At 40.2% G+C, this 16,890-nt stretch overlaps 1 protein-coding gene across 3 annotated transcripts; it reads left to right on the forward strand.

Annotated features, from left to right (window-relative positions):
- The first annotated feature begins 843 nt into the window (after window positions 1–843).
- lnpk (lunapark, ER junction formation factor) lies at window positions 844–11,412 on the forward strand. 3 transcript variants are annotated; one of them, XM_037782726.1, is made up of 16 exons: window positions 844–1,011; window positions 2,105–2,163; window positions 3,257–3,298; window positions 3,617–3,667; window positions 3,755–3,891; window positions 4,114–4,172; window positions 4,643–4,683; window positions 4,990–5,073; window positions 5,161–5,212; window positions 5,389–5,505; window positions 5,726–5,836; window positions 6,350–6,455; window positions 7,370–7,440; window positions 7,651–7,842; window positions 8,579–8,668; window positions 10,010–11,412. In XM_037782726.1, exons 2-16 carry the CDS (start codon window positions 2,137–2,139, stop codon window positions 10,207–10,209), a joined length of 1,380 nt encoding a protein of 459 aa, XP_037638654.1. In that variant the 5' UTR covers window positions 844–1,011; window positions 2,105–2,136; the 3' UTR covers window positions 10,210–11,412. The 3 variants fall into 3 exon arrangements, with proteins under 3 accessions (XP_037638654.1, XP_037638656.1, XP_037638657.1); XM_037782728.1 differs by having other exon boundaries at window positions 5,744–5,836; XM_037782729.1 differs by lacking the exon at window positions 8,579–8,668.
- The last annotated feature ends 5,478 nt before the right edge of the window (window positions 11,413–16,890 follow it).

The raw sequence follows: 16,890 nt of genomic DNA on the forward strand, positions 1-16,890 counted from the left end.
TGTGAAGACATTTTCAAATCAGTTTTTCTTAACATACTATATCTAGTATTTGTGCACACAGCACTATTGTTTTTGCAATAGACTCCATTATATTTTATGAAAAAACAGGAGTCCCATGTACCCAAATACTAGATCAATTATAGTATTTGGTATCTGAACTCATAAGAAGTTGAATATCAAAGAGATGCTCACAAATGCAGTGTAAAAAATATATATATTTCATTTGGAAAACATTTAATAAACACAATGTTAGTGTTTTTTTCCCTAATATTTCAAAAATCCTGATTTTGAATATTAATAAAATAAGCGTGATTTTTCATGTGATCTAAAAATTTCAAAGTTGTACTGTTAGATACTTGCCCAAAGTATGCCCATACCAAATTTCAAGACTTTTGACCAATCAATCAAAATCAGGATTTTTTAAATATTAGGGAAAAAAACGCTTATTAAATGTTTTCCAAATTAAATATATGTTATTTTACACTGCATTTGTGAGCATATCTTTGATATTCAACTTCTTATGAGTTCAGATACCAAATACCAGTGTTTAACCCATTTGTGCTCAAAGACTATATTTAGTATGATAAGGAAAAATGCCACAACATTCGTTCTATTAATAAAAGCGTGAATTGTCATGCAATCTAAAAATGTCAAAGTTGTACTGTCAGATACTTGCAAAAAGTATGCCCATACCAAATTTCAAGACTTTTGACCAATCAGAACAAATGTTGTGGCATTTTTCCTTATCATACTAAATATAGTGTTTGAGCACAAATGGGTTAACAGAAAAGACTACAACGCAAAGGACGCTGGGAAATTGCTTCCGGTTGACGTCTTCAGTGCGTTACCTCCGTTACGTCATCACGCAGCGTAAACAACACCCTCCTGCAGCCTGCAGCGTGACAGCTGAGATGACAGCAGATAAAGTCTAAAGTGTTTGTTCTGTTTGTTAGTTTCTACTCTAACTGGATTAAATGAGCATTAAACAGAAACTCTTCAACATCACATCATGTAAGTATTTATTTAAATTAAAGTCTTAATGAAGATAAACAACCTTAAAGAGAGAGAGAGGAGTGTGTTGTTGTTAGCATTGTAGCAGCTAACTATGCTAACGTCTGGTAACGTTATACAGCAGCTAGCTGTTAGCATGATGCTAAGGTACACTTCAGGTGTGTTTAAGTCACATTACAGGTGTTAGTCTGGTACTAAGATGGTTATATAACGTTTCTGTTGCTTGCTGGCAGTGTGTGTGTTAGCTGGAAACGAGACTTTACATGCATTTCCAGACATTTCCATACATAACATTACTGTTAACTAGAGATGCATTTACATCTGATCCATAATATTACTGTTAACTAGAGATGCATTTACATCTGATCCATAACATTACTGTTAACTAGAGATGCATTTACATCTGATCCATAACATTACTGTTAACTAGAGATGCATTTACATCTGATCCATAACATTACTGTTAACTAGAGATGCATTTACATCTGATCCATAACATTACTGTTAACTAGAGATGCATTTACATCTGATCCATAACATTACTGTTAACTAGAGATGCATTTACATCTGATCCATAATATTACTGTTAACTAGAGATGCATTTACATCAAGCAAATCAACAAAGCCAGTTATCTCATTGAATATTGCCTCTTACTCTCTGCTTAAACTCATATTATAAAAAACACTGCTCATGGTTTCCTATTGTTTTTTCTCTTGCTGGAATGACAGCAGTGATAAAACAACAACAGCCACATGTGGACTTAAATCATTCATCAGTCATGGTCTGATATCTAACTTAACTTTAGTCATAAAGTAAATCACTCCTGGATCACATCCTTTGTATTGGCCATAAATGAATGGACAGCTCGTCAGTGTGGAATATATGACAGAATATGTTATGAACTACATCTTTGTTGTGTTTTTTAAGTTATATAAGGAGCCATAAGCAAACTGGTGTGTCCAGTTTCTCCTGTAGGCAGCTCGCTAAATCCTGTGATGATGTAAGGGTTGTATTAAATCTCATAGTAGCAGGGCTTAAATGTGGAGTGGAACAGCCAGGATTATGTGCTAACAGAGACTTTCTGTTCCATAGTGAATCAAAGAGGAGATCCGTGATTTACAGATATGGGGGCCCTGATATCCAGATGGAAGGTGAGTGGATGAGAGAAAAGAAAGAAGTCAAAAAACACTCAGGTTTAAGTACAAAAAAGGAAAGTCAAATCAAGGAGTTAACATTGCACAATATAAACAGAATGCAAGATAAACAGCAACACTTAACAATTATGAGACAAGACAAAAGCAGGTTTCATCAAATCTGAATGGAAGTCCTTTTAAAGAAGAGATTTAGCAGATAAAACTGATTTTGTTGGGCTGAGCTGGGACTGACATTTAAAAGGTTTCCTTTCATCACATGGATTTAACAGGGCTGATATATATAGTCATGCAGTACGTCAGCCAGTGTTTGTAAAATCTTAACATTAGCTCCAAAATGTACAGATAACGGTTGTAGATAGACAGAAATCAGTAAGACTGACCCTCTGCCCTGAACGGTCGAGTTCTTAAAATAGTGACATTTAAAGGTTGTATTTATTGTTTGGTCTGTAGCAGTTATCAGACTTCTAGAAATTTGCTTAACAAGCTGCACTTAGATTAAAGTGACACAAGACGAGACAAGATATTTTCATATTTTGGATTTTTTTTCTTATTATTTAACAATTGAATTATTTTACTTTACAAGCCTTTAACAGTGAGCAATAAATAATTTATAAATATAAATAACAGATTTTATCTTGTGTTCTACTTAAGCGATGACAGTATGTGAGATAATTTGGATGTGTTAGCTGTCGACACAGTGAACCCTGCACCCGAGCTAGATAGAGAATTCATATACTATTTTTAGACGTGATATTAGAGAAGTTAAAGGGAAAGGGAGGTAAAGAGCCAGAGAGTCAGCAATAGAAAGTTCAACCCTTGTATATTCATTTTCAGAAAGAGGAGGAAGTACAAACAGAGGGATACACATATGTACAGATGTAGAGAAATGTCAAATCACTTTTGCTTTTATTTACATTGTGCCGAGACACTGATCTGTCCTCTTGATAAGTCACAAGTAAGCATGTTTGTACAGGAACAGGGTTGATCTTTACTGAGTTCTGGATCTGTTGGCTGTGAGCAACACTGAGAAATAGAGTTCATTTGTCTGATTAACCTGGTGATGATTTTCTGATCTTTGTCCTCAATCCAGACAAAGCCAACCACAGTTGAGCAGCTGGAGAACATTGATAAGGTACCGACTAAATATTGCATCTGATTTGATGCACTCACACAATGCTTATAGCTCAGAAGATGTATGTCATGTCTTTCTTAATCACTCACTTTTCCTGTTTTTTTCCATAGAGTATTTGAGTGCAGTCAAATGAAATATGCATGCCCAGTTTGCATTTTAGTTTTTCATAAGATGTACAGTACAGTACAGTGGTGCCTGTCTCAAATGCAGGATTATTGACTGCAAACTCACAATTGGTGAACTCTGAACTTAGCGTCTGATTATTTCAGATTCTTTGTCCTGTTTAAATAACCTTTAACCTCATTGTTTCCCTTGTAGGAGATTAAAGACCTGGAGGAGTTCAGAGCCAAAAATCAACGTCTGCAAAAGGTCAGCAAAACATCGAGATGATGTGCACAGTGATATTCTTGACTTGCAGTTTCCTTTCTCTCATCTAATGTTTTTGTGTGTCTGCAGCTGTGGGTCGGCAGGTTGCTTCTCTATTCGTCAGTCCTGTACCTGTTGACCTCTCTGGTCGTGTACTGTCTCTACCTACCTGAACAATGGCTGTGGAGAATAGCCATGGCACTGCCTTTCTTCATTTACCCAGTGCTGTGAGTGCTCATGTTGTTTTACAATATCTTTCACAACCATCTGCAACGTGTCATTTTTAATCTAGTAGATGTGTCATCTTAAAATATTATTTTAGTACCCTGTTCCTGGGATGCACAGCGTTTTTGCATTTTATTATTTTCTGTGAGTTTGATAAGCTTTGTTTGAATCTGAAGTTGATCATTAAGAACAACTCCATCTCTCTTTTTCTTCCTCGTCATCAGAGTGTGGCTCATCAGGAGGTTGTTGGTCTTCCTCTTTTCCAAACGAACTGAGAGAAACAGTAAGTTGTCCGTCAGTCCTCCTCTGTTCATCTATCTATCCAGCTAACACACAGCATATCTTCAAATGACACTTTTCACTGTGCACTCACTCAGAATTTTTATTTCCTCAAACTCACCGCACTGTTGTTATTGTCTTACAATAATAATTGCGTAGTACTACACTATTCTGATTTCATACATGAAATAGTAACATGTGAAACTGATTTGATTTTACAGGCTTCCCTATAAAGGCAGACGTGACTTTTGTGTTCTAAACATCAGAAATCAATCACTGCGGGATATTTTAAACTGCACACCAGGAAAGAAACAAATATAGCTTGTTGATAATATTGTAAAAAATACAAACTCATTAGCTTCATAATATGCTCAGTATACACCACTTCCAAATATGTTTGACATATGGATCAAAATGAAACGGATTTAAGATGAAGTGAACTGACTAAAGTTATTTCTGCTTCCTTTTTTTTAGATGATAAACTGGAAGATTTAAAGGTTTCCAAAAAAAAGATTGTAAGTGTCCAATTCTTCACGATTCACATTTCATTTATTTGTCTTTTACTGACTCGTTTAAAGAAGGAGGGAGTGAGACTGTTGTCTAAATTCATTCATTGCAGCTTCCTCCTAATGTTTTATTTACTGTTTCTTTTACTAATGGCTCATTTCATCAAGCTTAGTTTTATATGTAGTTTTCCTTCTCAACATTTCAGTTTTGCTACTTCAAGATTAATCATTCTGGTCAAGTTTACCCCCGGGGCTCCTTTGTACTTTAACTAGTATGCATGTTAAAATGAACATTTCCTTTGTTTGCGTTCCCAGCTGGAGGAAGTGATGGAAACAGAGACGTACAAAAACGCCAAACTCATCCTGGAACGCTTTGATCCCGAAGCTAAGAAGAAAGCTGTGAGTGCCGTTTGTTTAGTTTTTATCTTTTTATTGTATCTTTGTTTTGTTTGACCTTTGTTGGTTTTGTTTGGCGTTATGTTGTAGGAGCTAGAGTCGACTCCGGTGCGTCCTCAGATGACTCCCAGGCCAGGACAAGGTACGACACACAAAAATACACGACAGAAAGATAAAGCATCAGGTTAAGGTTTGTTGAGTGGTGTTTGATGGAGCTCAGGCCAGACGTACGCAGAGACGAGAGCTACAGAAAGTAGAATATAATGATTAAAGGATAAACACATTAAATCCTGGGTTGAATTCCTCTCCTCTACGCAGAGATTCGACAGAGAGGGATGCCAATGAGACCCATGCCGATGGGCACCCCGGGTGCAATGGCAATGACTCCCCAACCTGGAGCACGGCCCCTTTTGGGACCAGGGGGCACACCTGTGGGTAAGGGGGCATACAGAGATACTTCACATCAAGTATCACAGTTTGTAAGTGCATACACTTTGATGCTGAGGCCCGCAGCAACGTGAGTCGACAGAGAGAGCTTGAAAGATCCTCAGGCATCCAGGTCATGGGCGACGTCAAAGGCAGGAGGAAGTTGCCTTTGACTTAGTTGTTCTAGACTATCTGTGTGTGTCTTTATCCCGTGTTACCCCCCCTACAGCACCTGTCCCTCTTACAGCTCCAGGAGGACCGCCGGAGAGATCTGCTCTGTCTGCCTCCGTCCTCCATGGGGCATCACCCAGGACGCCCTGCTCTCCTATACCAGGAGTAGGTAGGTCAGAAAGCCTTTGAATGCATCTTGGCATAAATGCTTCTATGTGTGCATAAAAAAATAGCTGGTTTCTGCAATCAACGTTTGGGTTTTGTTTTTCATTTTAAGGGCTGCAACTAACGATTATTTTCATCAACGATTAGTTTGGTGATTATCTTCTAGATTAACTGATTAACCATTTGGTCTATAAAGTGTCAGAAAAATTGTGAAAAATGTCCTTCCATGTTTCTCAAAGTCCCGGGTGATGTGTTTAAATGTCTTGTTTAGTCAGTCCAAAACCCAAAGATATTCAGTTTAATATGATATAAAACAGACACAAGCAGGAAAATCTCCATATTTTTGCATGACAAATGACTTACCCAGGATGACTGACCACAGCAAAAGTCTGTGAACTGAAATGCAAAACCCTTAATATGAAATGCACTATAATATTTCTGAATTTATAAAGAGCAATGCATTCTTCTCTGTGTGTTTGTGTATTGATCTCCATCTGTGTGGACTGTTTTTTTAAAGGCATGCACCCACCAGGTCCTCCATTAGCAAGACCCATTCTGCCCAAAGACAGGGGAGCCGTGGACCGAGTCATCGAATACCTGGTAGGGGACGGACCCCAGAACAGGTAAAGACCCTTTTTGGTAGATGTAATTATACCCCTTGTGGAAGTAGCTCATAACTTCCTCCTAAACTCTTCTCATTCAGCAGTCTGCAGGTTCCCCACAAGGGAGTGGTGTTCAGTCATTATCAGACCACCTCTACTCGTACCAACCTGCACTATCAAGACAAGCTTAAACAGATGATGTCCAGGGTGTGTGATGTCTTTTATGATGTTCTTAGCCCTCCTCATGCAGCGAGTGTTGTGAAGATGTTCCAGTGATGGCAGCTCAATATCATCTATATCTATTGGATTGGGAATGAATAGTAGCAGCAGCAGTTTAACCCTGTAGATGAACACACATCGATGTCGCCTCCGACTGGCAAAGTAAGTAACAGTGACACCTTGAGATGTTCCAGGATTAAAGGAGCGAAGGTGAAGAGTGGCTCCCGGCTGACGACCCTGCAGCCTGGACCCAGCTGTGCTCACATCACATCCAACAGAAACTGAAAAAAGGAAAAGCTGCAGTTGTAACACTCATTGTCAGCATGTGACACAAGTGGTTTAATTTAAGAAGCATTTAATGTTCTTTCCTGTAGATGGCGCACATCGGCATGTCTTCATCTGCAGATCTACTGCTGCCTCATCCTTTCCTGCCTAAAAGACTTGTGTGGATTCCTTGATCACAAACACGTCTGTAGTTTGTCAGTTAGCTGCACCTATTAGACTATATGTTTATCTTTGATTGAAAAGTAAAGTGCATGCTCTTGGTTGCGTGTCTCCTGGGGTTATCAAAAGTCCTCTGGGAAACAGGTAATCACTGGTGAAGTAGACGAGTCAGATTAATGGAAATGAACTTTTACTAAATAACTCCTGAACATTATGAAAGTATTATATCAAACAGTCTCTCCGCTCCCTCTGTTCCTCTTTCCTTCCTATAGATACGCTTTGGTCTGCCAGCAGTGTTTCTCTCATAACGGCATGGCTCTGAAAGAAGAGTTTGAATATCTAGGTAAGAACACTAAACACACCACTGCATTTAATGAGAAGTAAAGTAAATTGAGTTTTTGAGATGATAAACTTTAGGAAGTTATTATAATGAAAATTGAAATTATGGAATCTCAATTCTTGGGCTTTGCCGTAGTTTATAAAATTATACAATCTCTCCTTCTAATTGTCTATCTTGTTTTCTCCCTCCGTCTTTCTCTCTCCAACCCTCCAGCGTTCCGTTGTGCGTATTGCTACTTCCTGAATCCGGCCAGGAAGACGCGCCCTCAGGCTCCCAGGCTTCCAGAGTTCAGCTACGAGAGGAGGCTGCGATCAGAATCGCGTTCCCCTGGACCAGTGCCGCGTTCCCCTGGACCAGCGCCGCGTTCTGGGACGGACACAGGGGAGAGTGCACCCCCCTCTGGAGGTACTGAAAAACACAGATACACAGACATTGAACATGTGTGCTACCTCTGAGAGAGACCTTCACACACTCACATTCACATTCATACTCACGCCGTTTCATGCATCTTAATGTTACTTAACTCCATGTCCTAACCGCCCGTTTTAAATGCTTCAGTGCTCCAGTTGACCTTTTTTCATTAGTTTGTGTTTGATTCTTTTCCCAACGTTAATGATATCAACTTTTTTTTAACCTTTTTGTAGTGAGTAGATAGTGAGCAGTGAGCCAGCAGAGGTGAGACATCACCACCTTCAATTATCACCATCCTCTTTGCTACAGGAAGCAACAAAGAGTGTGAAATTATCATTTGAGTTAATTGAGAAATACACCTGACACAGAGATAATCTCTCTCTCTTTATTCATTTTTTTTTTACAAGATGAGATCAGTTGATAATGAATCCTAACATGGTTCCTTCTAGGTGCAGACAACCTTCTTGTTTTTTGTCATGGTGGTGCAACACAATCCAATTAGTTACCAGAAGAAATACAAATGTCTTTGCTTGCTCTCTTTTGAGCTCAAGCAGGGTGGCAAACCAGTTAAAGAGTGAGTTATAAACTGATTGTGTGCGTGCGTCAGTAATCAAACGGTGAACAAAACAGACGTTCCTCAGCACTTTTCCTTTTGTCAGACCTGTGAGCACACTAACCGTGTTGCGTTCTAGTGAACAGCGGGGGTTTAACAGTGTGATCTTGCCTCTAGCTAAGGCTCCGGCTCCGTGGAATTTGGTGCACAGTTTCCAGATCCAGCAGAGTCCAAAGAACCCTCAGACCCGACCTCTGCAGAGTCCAGGTTCCCCTCCTCTCCCTGCACATGTCTGATCTGGCTTTAATTTAAACTGATTACTTCAGAATGGGTCAATTTTTCTTTGGCTGTAGAATCCATAACATCGTAGAACGCAGCCCTATCCCAATCTGCTGCCTCTAATCACACTAAAGCAACGATGGGTTTAAGCAGTTACTGGATGTCTGCACCAGACCTGGGTCTTAAACAGTGTGTCCAAATACATTTCATCCTGTTCAGAGGTTTAAAATTCATCTTTCAAAATTTAGAAAATCACAGAAACTGAACAACTGTTCTGCTATTGTCCTGATGGATTCATCCTAAACGTTTGTTTAGCTAATGCTAAACAAAACCTTAAATAAAACCTCCGCTTGTTCGACCCAGGTCTGGTCTTCACTGAGTGCACGAAATATTCAGATGGATTTCCTAATTGATTGATTTGCTCTCCAATCTACAGAAGTTAACGTCTAAATTGTCTCAATATTTTTCTAAACTTGTGTCATCTTCGCCTACATCAAGTCAAAAAAAGATCAAAATATTTTGTGCATGAAGTGTTATTTTTGTGTCTGATCATTTAACCCCCATTCGGACGAGATGTATGTCTTTAGGGGAGCGTGGGAGATTTTAATAAAAGAGCTCTGATTAGTGGTTTTAATCCTCCCCTCCTCCCAGTTGTAATGAGAGTGCTCAGTACCTCCTTTACATGATTTTCATCTGTACAGGCACCGTGCATTTTAAAGTATATATATCTGAGTTTTTACACACTCAGACCTGCATTTCCAGTTATTTTCAGTCCAGCAGGTGACGCGTGTCGTGTGATTTTCCTACAGAATATTCTCGTCTATTAATCTACTCCAGTTCAAACGGGGCTCAAATCTTCCATCTGGATTTCTGATTATTTTCTACGTAATTGAATGAATCTTAAAGTGTGCAAATAATGGTGCATCTAGATTAAGAATCCTATTTGAAACATACTAAGTGTTTTTGATTTTGATGATGACAGGGTTTTTTGTTTAAGTTGATCGGAGACATTTTACGGTTTGAATCCTCCTCTTGAAGGCTGTGTTGTTGTTGGATGGGAGGAGGGAGATTTTAAGGGATGTTCGTAACGCCTCTTACGTTCTCTGCTTCTCCCAACTCTTCTTTTAACTCATGTTAATCCTAACAAAGGGAATGCTGCAGATTGTCTTTGATTTACGGCTGATTTTAACTCAAACAAACCAATCATTTGTTGCACTGCAAACTATTCACATTATCTGGGATGCTCCGTCTTTCTCTCACCCTTCCTTATTGTTGTGTCTATTCATTTACTGGTTGTATACACATCTAACTTACGTATCTTCTCCTCAGATGAGAGAGAGTTTGGGGAAGAGGAAGGACCCACTAAAGAAGTAGAGAGTGAGAGCCAATCAGAGGAGCAGCCGCAGCAGCAGCCGCAGCAGCAGCAGCAGCAGAAGGAGGAAGAGGAGGAAGTGGTTCAGGAGGAGGAAGAGGTGGAATCAGAGCAGAGTCACGGCGCCCCCCGTGAGACGGAGTCTCAGCCCTCGTAGCTGCAGAGAGTCCAGAACAGGACCAGAGACGTTGGATCATTCGCTCCAAACAGAAGGTGGCCGTGATAGATGGGTGGCATTTTAAAGCAATATAGATGGACAAGGATTGTAGTTTAATGATATTGTTCTTCCTTACAACCAAAAACTACATCAACCACACTCGTGTTTCAGTTTCAGGAGTCTACATTTTTCACCGTCAAGACCACTGTCGATTATTTTCTAGATGAATCGATCAGTTGTTTGGTCGATAAAATGGTGAAAAATGTCGCTCAATGTTTCCCTAAAGCCCAAGATGACGTCCTCAAATGTCTTGTTTTGTCCACAACTCAAAGATATTCAGTTTACTGTCATAGAGGAGGAAAGAAACCAGAACATATTCATATTTAAGAAGCTGGAGTCAGAGAATTTAGCTCTCAAAAACGTACTGCATTGTGTTCATCATATAATTGTAAAATTGTCCAGCGATATTGCCTAAAATGATGCCGACATATCACAGCCAGCAACAGTTCTGTTGGTTCAGTGGGAAGGTGTCAGATTGATGATTGTAGTTTGAATCCTAACGCTGGTTCTCCATGGAGCAGTTGGCTGTAATGATAACGCTCTACTATACGTGGTGACTGACTGAGGTCATTTTTCAGTATTCTATAATTTACACTATAAGGTTCTTTTAGGTTTGGAGCAGTTGGCCGGCTGCTGTGTGAGTCGTTAATGACAAGTTGTGATTTTAGGTAGAACTGCTGGTTCACAGCGAGTTTGTCCTCAGATGAAGCAAAAACTAAAACTTGAATCTGAATTCTCTCTTTGATTCCGACTCCACTCAGCGTGGTGTCGGTATATTCTGCTGAATATCACAGTTTATTATGATTAGGGATGCATTTCCAGCCAATACCAATAATTATCTGTTTCTCATGGCCGATAAAATAACCGATAAATTCACACTTTTATATATCGAACAGAAGTTCATAATCTGTTGTTTATTATGCACATCTGAAGGTGAGCAAAGATATTTAATATTTCATAGCTCTGACTGACATCACTGTAGTTAACAACAAAAACAAAGAGCAGCTCTGACTCTGCAAATGTTCATTTATTTATTCTTCTTCTTCTTCACAAACTAACTTTAAAGGTGCACACCGCCACCTTCTGGTGTAGATGCTGCATTTGTTAAGTCCATAAAAGCAGTTTGGCTTCGTATTATCAGCCGATAATTTATTGACTATAATTTCATTAACTGAATAATACATAATAATATCAATTCCCCGTTATCGGCTGATAATTTATCAGACCCGATATATATATAGATATATATCTATATATATATCGTGCATCCCTAATTATGATGCAAATTCAAGTATATGAGAAGTTCAGTCTCAAGACAAGCCTGTTGTGAATCAGGACAAAGTACTGCTATAGCTGTCTTCATCTCCTCTTTTTAATCCCCCATACAAGCTCTTAGTTGTATTCACATTTTACCAAACACTGACGCGTGTTCACATTTTATCCTGCTGGATTTTAAAGTTTTTTATTTAATGACGTTTTAGCAGCTTGTCCCAGACGAGCGGTATCTGGGATATGAGCGGTTACCCAGACAACAACTGCAGTTTGTGCATTTGATAATGTTCTCCTTGTTAGCTGCACTCAGATCTGCAAGTAACTGGATGACACTACCCAGAGGAAGCGGCTGCTGCAGGTCTATACATACATACATTGATGCCTTTGTTTCCTCTTAGTTGGTAAGAAAGTTCCACGCAGGTCGAACTTTTTCGTTGGCCAACTTCTGACAGCAGGAAATTATTTTCACTAATGTTAAAATGTCCCACTAGCTACTGCAGAACACTGTGCAGCACCCAGTAACTGAACCCAGATCAGCCATCAGGGTGCAGCAGAATGTGTGTTTTGAGCAGAGATGCATGTTTGTTTGTAGACGTTCGACCTTTCAGTATAACCCTGCTGCTTTATTATCCACGCTCTCCCTACATAGAAACAACATGAGGACTCAGCAGGTCTTGTTGTGATGAGGCGTGTCAACCTAAGCTAACTTAGTAGCTTGAGGATAGCCTGAGTGTTGATGAGCAACGCTAACAGTGAAGAACCTTTAAACATTTAGAAAGTGACAGAAATGAACTGACTGGAGCTGAAACTGCCAGTTTATCTCCATCTGGTTCTTGCCAATCCTAGTTCTCAGTAGCCAAATGCACTGTTGTTGTTTTATTTTGTATCTCCTGACTTCATTTGCACTGACTTTCTCTTTCTATTTATTTGGCCATATTGTGTTTTCATCCGTTCAGGTGTTTGCTGCCCTGTTTGGTTGTTTTAAACATTTAGAGGTGTGATCTTGAACTGCCATGGTACTGATGCTAGAACTAGTGAACTGTCATGGTACTGATGCTAGAACTAGTGAACTGTCATGGTACTGATGCTAGAACTAGTGAACTGCCATGGTACTGATGCTAGAACTAGTGAACTGCCATGGTACTGATGCTAGGACTATTGAACTGTCATGGTACTGATGCTAGGACTATTGAACTGCCATGGTACTGATGCTAGGACTATTGAACTGCCATGGTACTGATGCTAGGACTATTGAACTGTCATGGTACTGATGCTAGGACTATTGAACTGCCATGGTACTGATGCTAGGACTATTGAACTGCCATGGTACTGATGCTAGGACTATTGAAGTGCCATGGTACTGATGCTAGAACTAGTGAACTGTCATGGTACTGATGCTAGAACTAGTGAACTGTCATGGTACTGATGCTAGAACTAGTGAACTGCCATGGTACTGATGCTAGAACTAGTGAACTGCCATGGTACTGATGCTAGGACTATTGAACTGTCATGGTACTGATGCTAGGACTATTGAACTGCCATGGTACTGATGCTAGGACTATTGAACTGCCATGGTACTGATGCTAGGACTATTGAACTGTCATGGTACTGATGCTAGGACTATTGAACTGCCATGGTACTGATGCTAGGACTATTGAAGTGCCATGGTACTGATGCTAGGACTATTGAACTGTCATGGTACTGATGCTAGAACTAGTGAACTGCCATGGTACTGATGCTAGAACTAGTGAACTGCCATGGTACTGATGCTAGGACTATTGAACTGCCATGGTACTGATGCTAGGACTATTGAACTGCCATGGTACTGATGCTAGGACTATTGAACTGCCATGGTACTGATGCTAGGACTATTGAACTGCCATGGTACTGATGCTAGGACTATTGAACTGCCATGGTACTGATGCTAGGACTATTGAACTGCCATGGTACTGATGCTAGGACTATTGAACTGCCATGGTACTGATGCTAGGACTATTGAACTGTCATGGTACTGATGCTAGGACTATTGAACTGTCATGGTACTGATGCTAGGACTATTGAAGTGCCATGGTACTGATGCTAGGACTATTGAACTGTCATGGTACTGATGCTAGGACTATTGAAGTGCCATGGTACTGATGCTAGGACTATTGAACTGCCATGGTACTGATGCTAGGACTATTGAACTGCCATGGTACTGATGCTAGGACTATTGAACTGTCATGGTACTGATGCTAGGACTATTGAACTGTCATGGTACTGATGCTAGGACTATTGAACTGTCATGGTACTGATGCTAGGACTATTGAACTGTCATGGTACTGATGCTAGGACTATTGAACTGTCATGGTACTGATGCTAGGACTATTGAACTGCCATGGTACTGATGCTAGGACTATTGAACTGCCATGGTACTGATGCTAGGACTATTGAACTGTCATGGTACTGATGCTAGGACTATTGAACTGTCATGGTACTGATGCTAGGACTATTGAACTGTCATGGTACTGATGCTAGGACTATTGAACTGTCATGGTACTGATGCTAGGACTATTGAACTGTCATGGTACTGATGCTAGGACTACTGAACTGCCATGGTACTGATGCTAGGACTATTGAAGTGCCATGGTACTGATGTAGGACTATTGAACTGTCATGGTACTGATGCTAGGACTATTGAACTGTCATGGTACTGATGCTAGGACTATTGAACTGTCATGGTACTGATGCTAGGACTATTGAACTGTCATGGTACTGATGCTAGGACTATTGAACTGTCATGGTACTGATGCTAGGACTACTGAACTGCCATGGTACTGATGCTAGGACTATTGAAGTGCCATGGTACTGATGTAGGACTATTGAACTGCCATGGTACTGATGCTAGGACTATTGAACTGCCATGGTACTGATGCTAGGACTATTGAACTGCCATGGTACTGATGCTAGGACTATTGAAGTGCCATGGTACTGATGCTAGAACTAGTGAACTGTCATGGTACTGATGCTAGAACTAGTGAACTGTCATGGTACTGATGCTAGAACTAGTGAACTGCCATGGTACTGATGCTAGAACTAGTGAACTGCCATGGTACTGATGCTAGGACTATTGAACTGTCATGGTACTGATGCTAGGACTATTGAACTGCCATGGTACTGATGCTAGGACTATTGAACTGTCATGGTACTGATGCTAGGACTATTGAACTGCCATGGTACTGATGCTAGGACTATTGAAGTGCCATGGTACTGATGCTAGGACTATTGAACTGTCATGGTACTGATGCTAGAACTAGTGAACTGCCATGGTACTGATGCTAGAACTAGTGAACTGCCATGGTACTGATGCTAGGACTATTGAACTGCCATGGTACTGATGCTAGGACTATTGAACTGCCATGGTACTGATGCTAGGACTATTGAACTGCCATGGTACTGATGCTAGGACTATTGAACTGCCATGGTACTGATGCTAGGACTATTGAACTGCCATGGTACTGATGCTAGGACTATTGAACTGCCATGGTACTGATGCTAGGACTATTGAACTGCCATGGTACTGATGCTAGGACTATTGAACTGTCATGGTACTGATGCTAGGACTATTGAACTGTCATGGTACTGATGCTAGGACTATTGAAGTGCCATGGTACTGATGCTAGGACTATTGAACTGTCATGGTACTGATGCTAGGACTATTGAAGTGCCATGGTACTGATGCTAGGACTATTGAACTGCCATGGTACTGATGCTAGGACTATTGAACTGCCATGGTACTGATGCTAGGACTATTGAACTGTCATGGTACTGATGCTAGGACTATTGAACTGTCATGGTACTGATGCTAGGACTATTGAACTGCCATGGTACTGATGCTAGGACTATTGAACTGCCATGGTACTGATGCTAGGACTATTGAACTGCCATGGTACTGATGCTAGGACTATTGAACTGCCATGGTACTGATGCTAGGACTATTGAAGTGCCATGGTACTGATGCTAGGACTATTGAACTGCCATGGTACTGATGCTAGGACTATTGAACTGTCATGGTACTGATGCTAGGACTATTGAACTGTCATGGTACTGATGCTAGGACTATTGAACTGTCATGGTACTGATGCTAGGACTATTGAGCTGCCATGGTACTGATGTAGGACTATTTCAACCTGACGGCCTGGTTTAGGTTCTGTAGCATTTATTGAGATATTTTTGATGTTGTTTTGCTTACATTCACTTTAAGTGTTTTAAATGTCACAGTCGGCACGTGGTGCCATCATAGTGCGTGCCTTGGTTGCTCCTGTTATTGTCAGAGTTGACAGTGTAATCTGCCCTATGTGGAGCTACTGTAGCAACATATAAACTAAGGAGGTTCATTTGGCCAACACTAGTGCATACAGAGGGTTTCTTCTTTTGTTATTGAATGGAAGCAGAAGAAATAGTGAGTGTCTATGCAAATGTAAATATGTGGTGTTGTACAGGTCTGGTCTTAGAAACACACGCAGGCTGAGGGGTACACAGACAACACATTGAATTCTATTTAATATGTATTTTAATGTGTTTTAGTTTTGCATTGTCACACTAACTCTGTGTGTGTTTCTGGTTAGTTGTTGCAACAACCCAGAATAATTTGGCAGAAGTTGGCCTTAAATGTTTGCTCCGTTCTCCTTCTGAATCTGTACATGGCAGCAAAAGGTGCTTTTGGACAAACCTGTGTTGGATGTTTGAGGAGAGACCACGTCATGAATTTAAAGTTGCCCGACTCCACAGCGTGACATTTTGAATGGTACGAGTGTTAGCAAGCTTTTTATCTCACATGATACCTGCTGGGGATGAAAACGTGGTAAAAGTTCTAAATACGAAGCTGTCACTTATATTTAATATTTAAACACTTCTCCAATCCTGCTTTGTCTCTCGCACTGACTCCTGTTAATACCTAGGGCTGTCCCCAATACCTGTTATTGGGCTTCGAAGCTTCGGTGAGGAATATTCAAAGATATTTGAAGCTTCGTTGTGAATCTCTACAGATAACGAAGTGATATCTGTAGGAGAATAACTAATAATAATTAATGTTGGATTGTTCCTTATTTCACGGGCTATTTTGGGATTTATACTCTATTATTACATACTAAAAAGAAAAGCATTTGAATACTGATTTGGAGGTTGATTACCATGGCAACGGTCGAAGCTTGGAAGTACTCGGGTCAGCCCTGGTAATACCTGTTTACTTTGTATTTGTAGTTTTGTTTTTTCTCTGCTAGATTTATCGGTTACCTTTCTGCCAACGCTGGTTGTCATTATGTTGGCGCACGACACGCCTAATAAAAGTTTTTCAACAACAAAAGAAGC

This window comes from Sebastes umbrosus, chromosome 10 (genome assembly GCF_015220745.1).
Source record: "Sebastes umbrosus isolate fSebUmb1 chromosome 10, fSebUmb1.pri, whole genome shotgun sequence".
In the NCBI taxonomy this organism is placed as follows: Eukaryota; Metazoa; Chordata; class Actinopteri; order Perciformes; family Sebastidae; genus Sebastes; species Sebastes umbrosus.

Bases quoted from the DNA above. Each gene is read 5' to 3' on its own strand.
- lnpk (XM_037782726.1), top strand. From the start codon at position 2,137: ATGGGGGCCCTGATATCCAGATGGAAG. The intron at 4,684-4,989 runs GTAAGTGTCCAA...TTGCGTTCCCAG, and splicing joins AGGTTTCCAAAAAAAAGATT to CTGGAGGAAGTGATGGAAAC. The intron at 8,669-10,009 runs GTTCCCCTCCTC...TCTTCTCCTCAG, and splicing joins CCGACCTCTGCAGAGTCCAG to ATGAGAGAGAGTTTGGGGAA.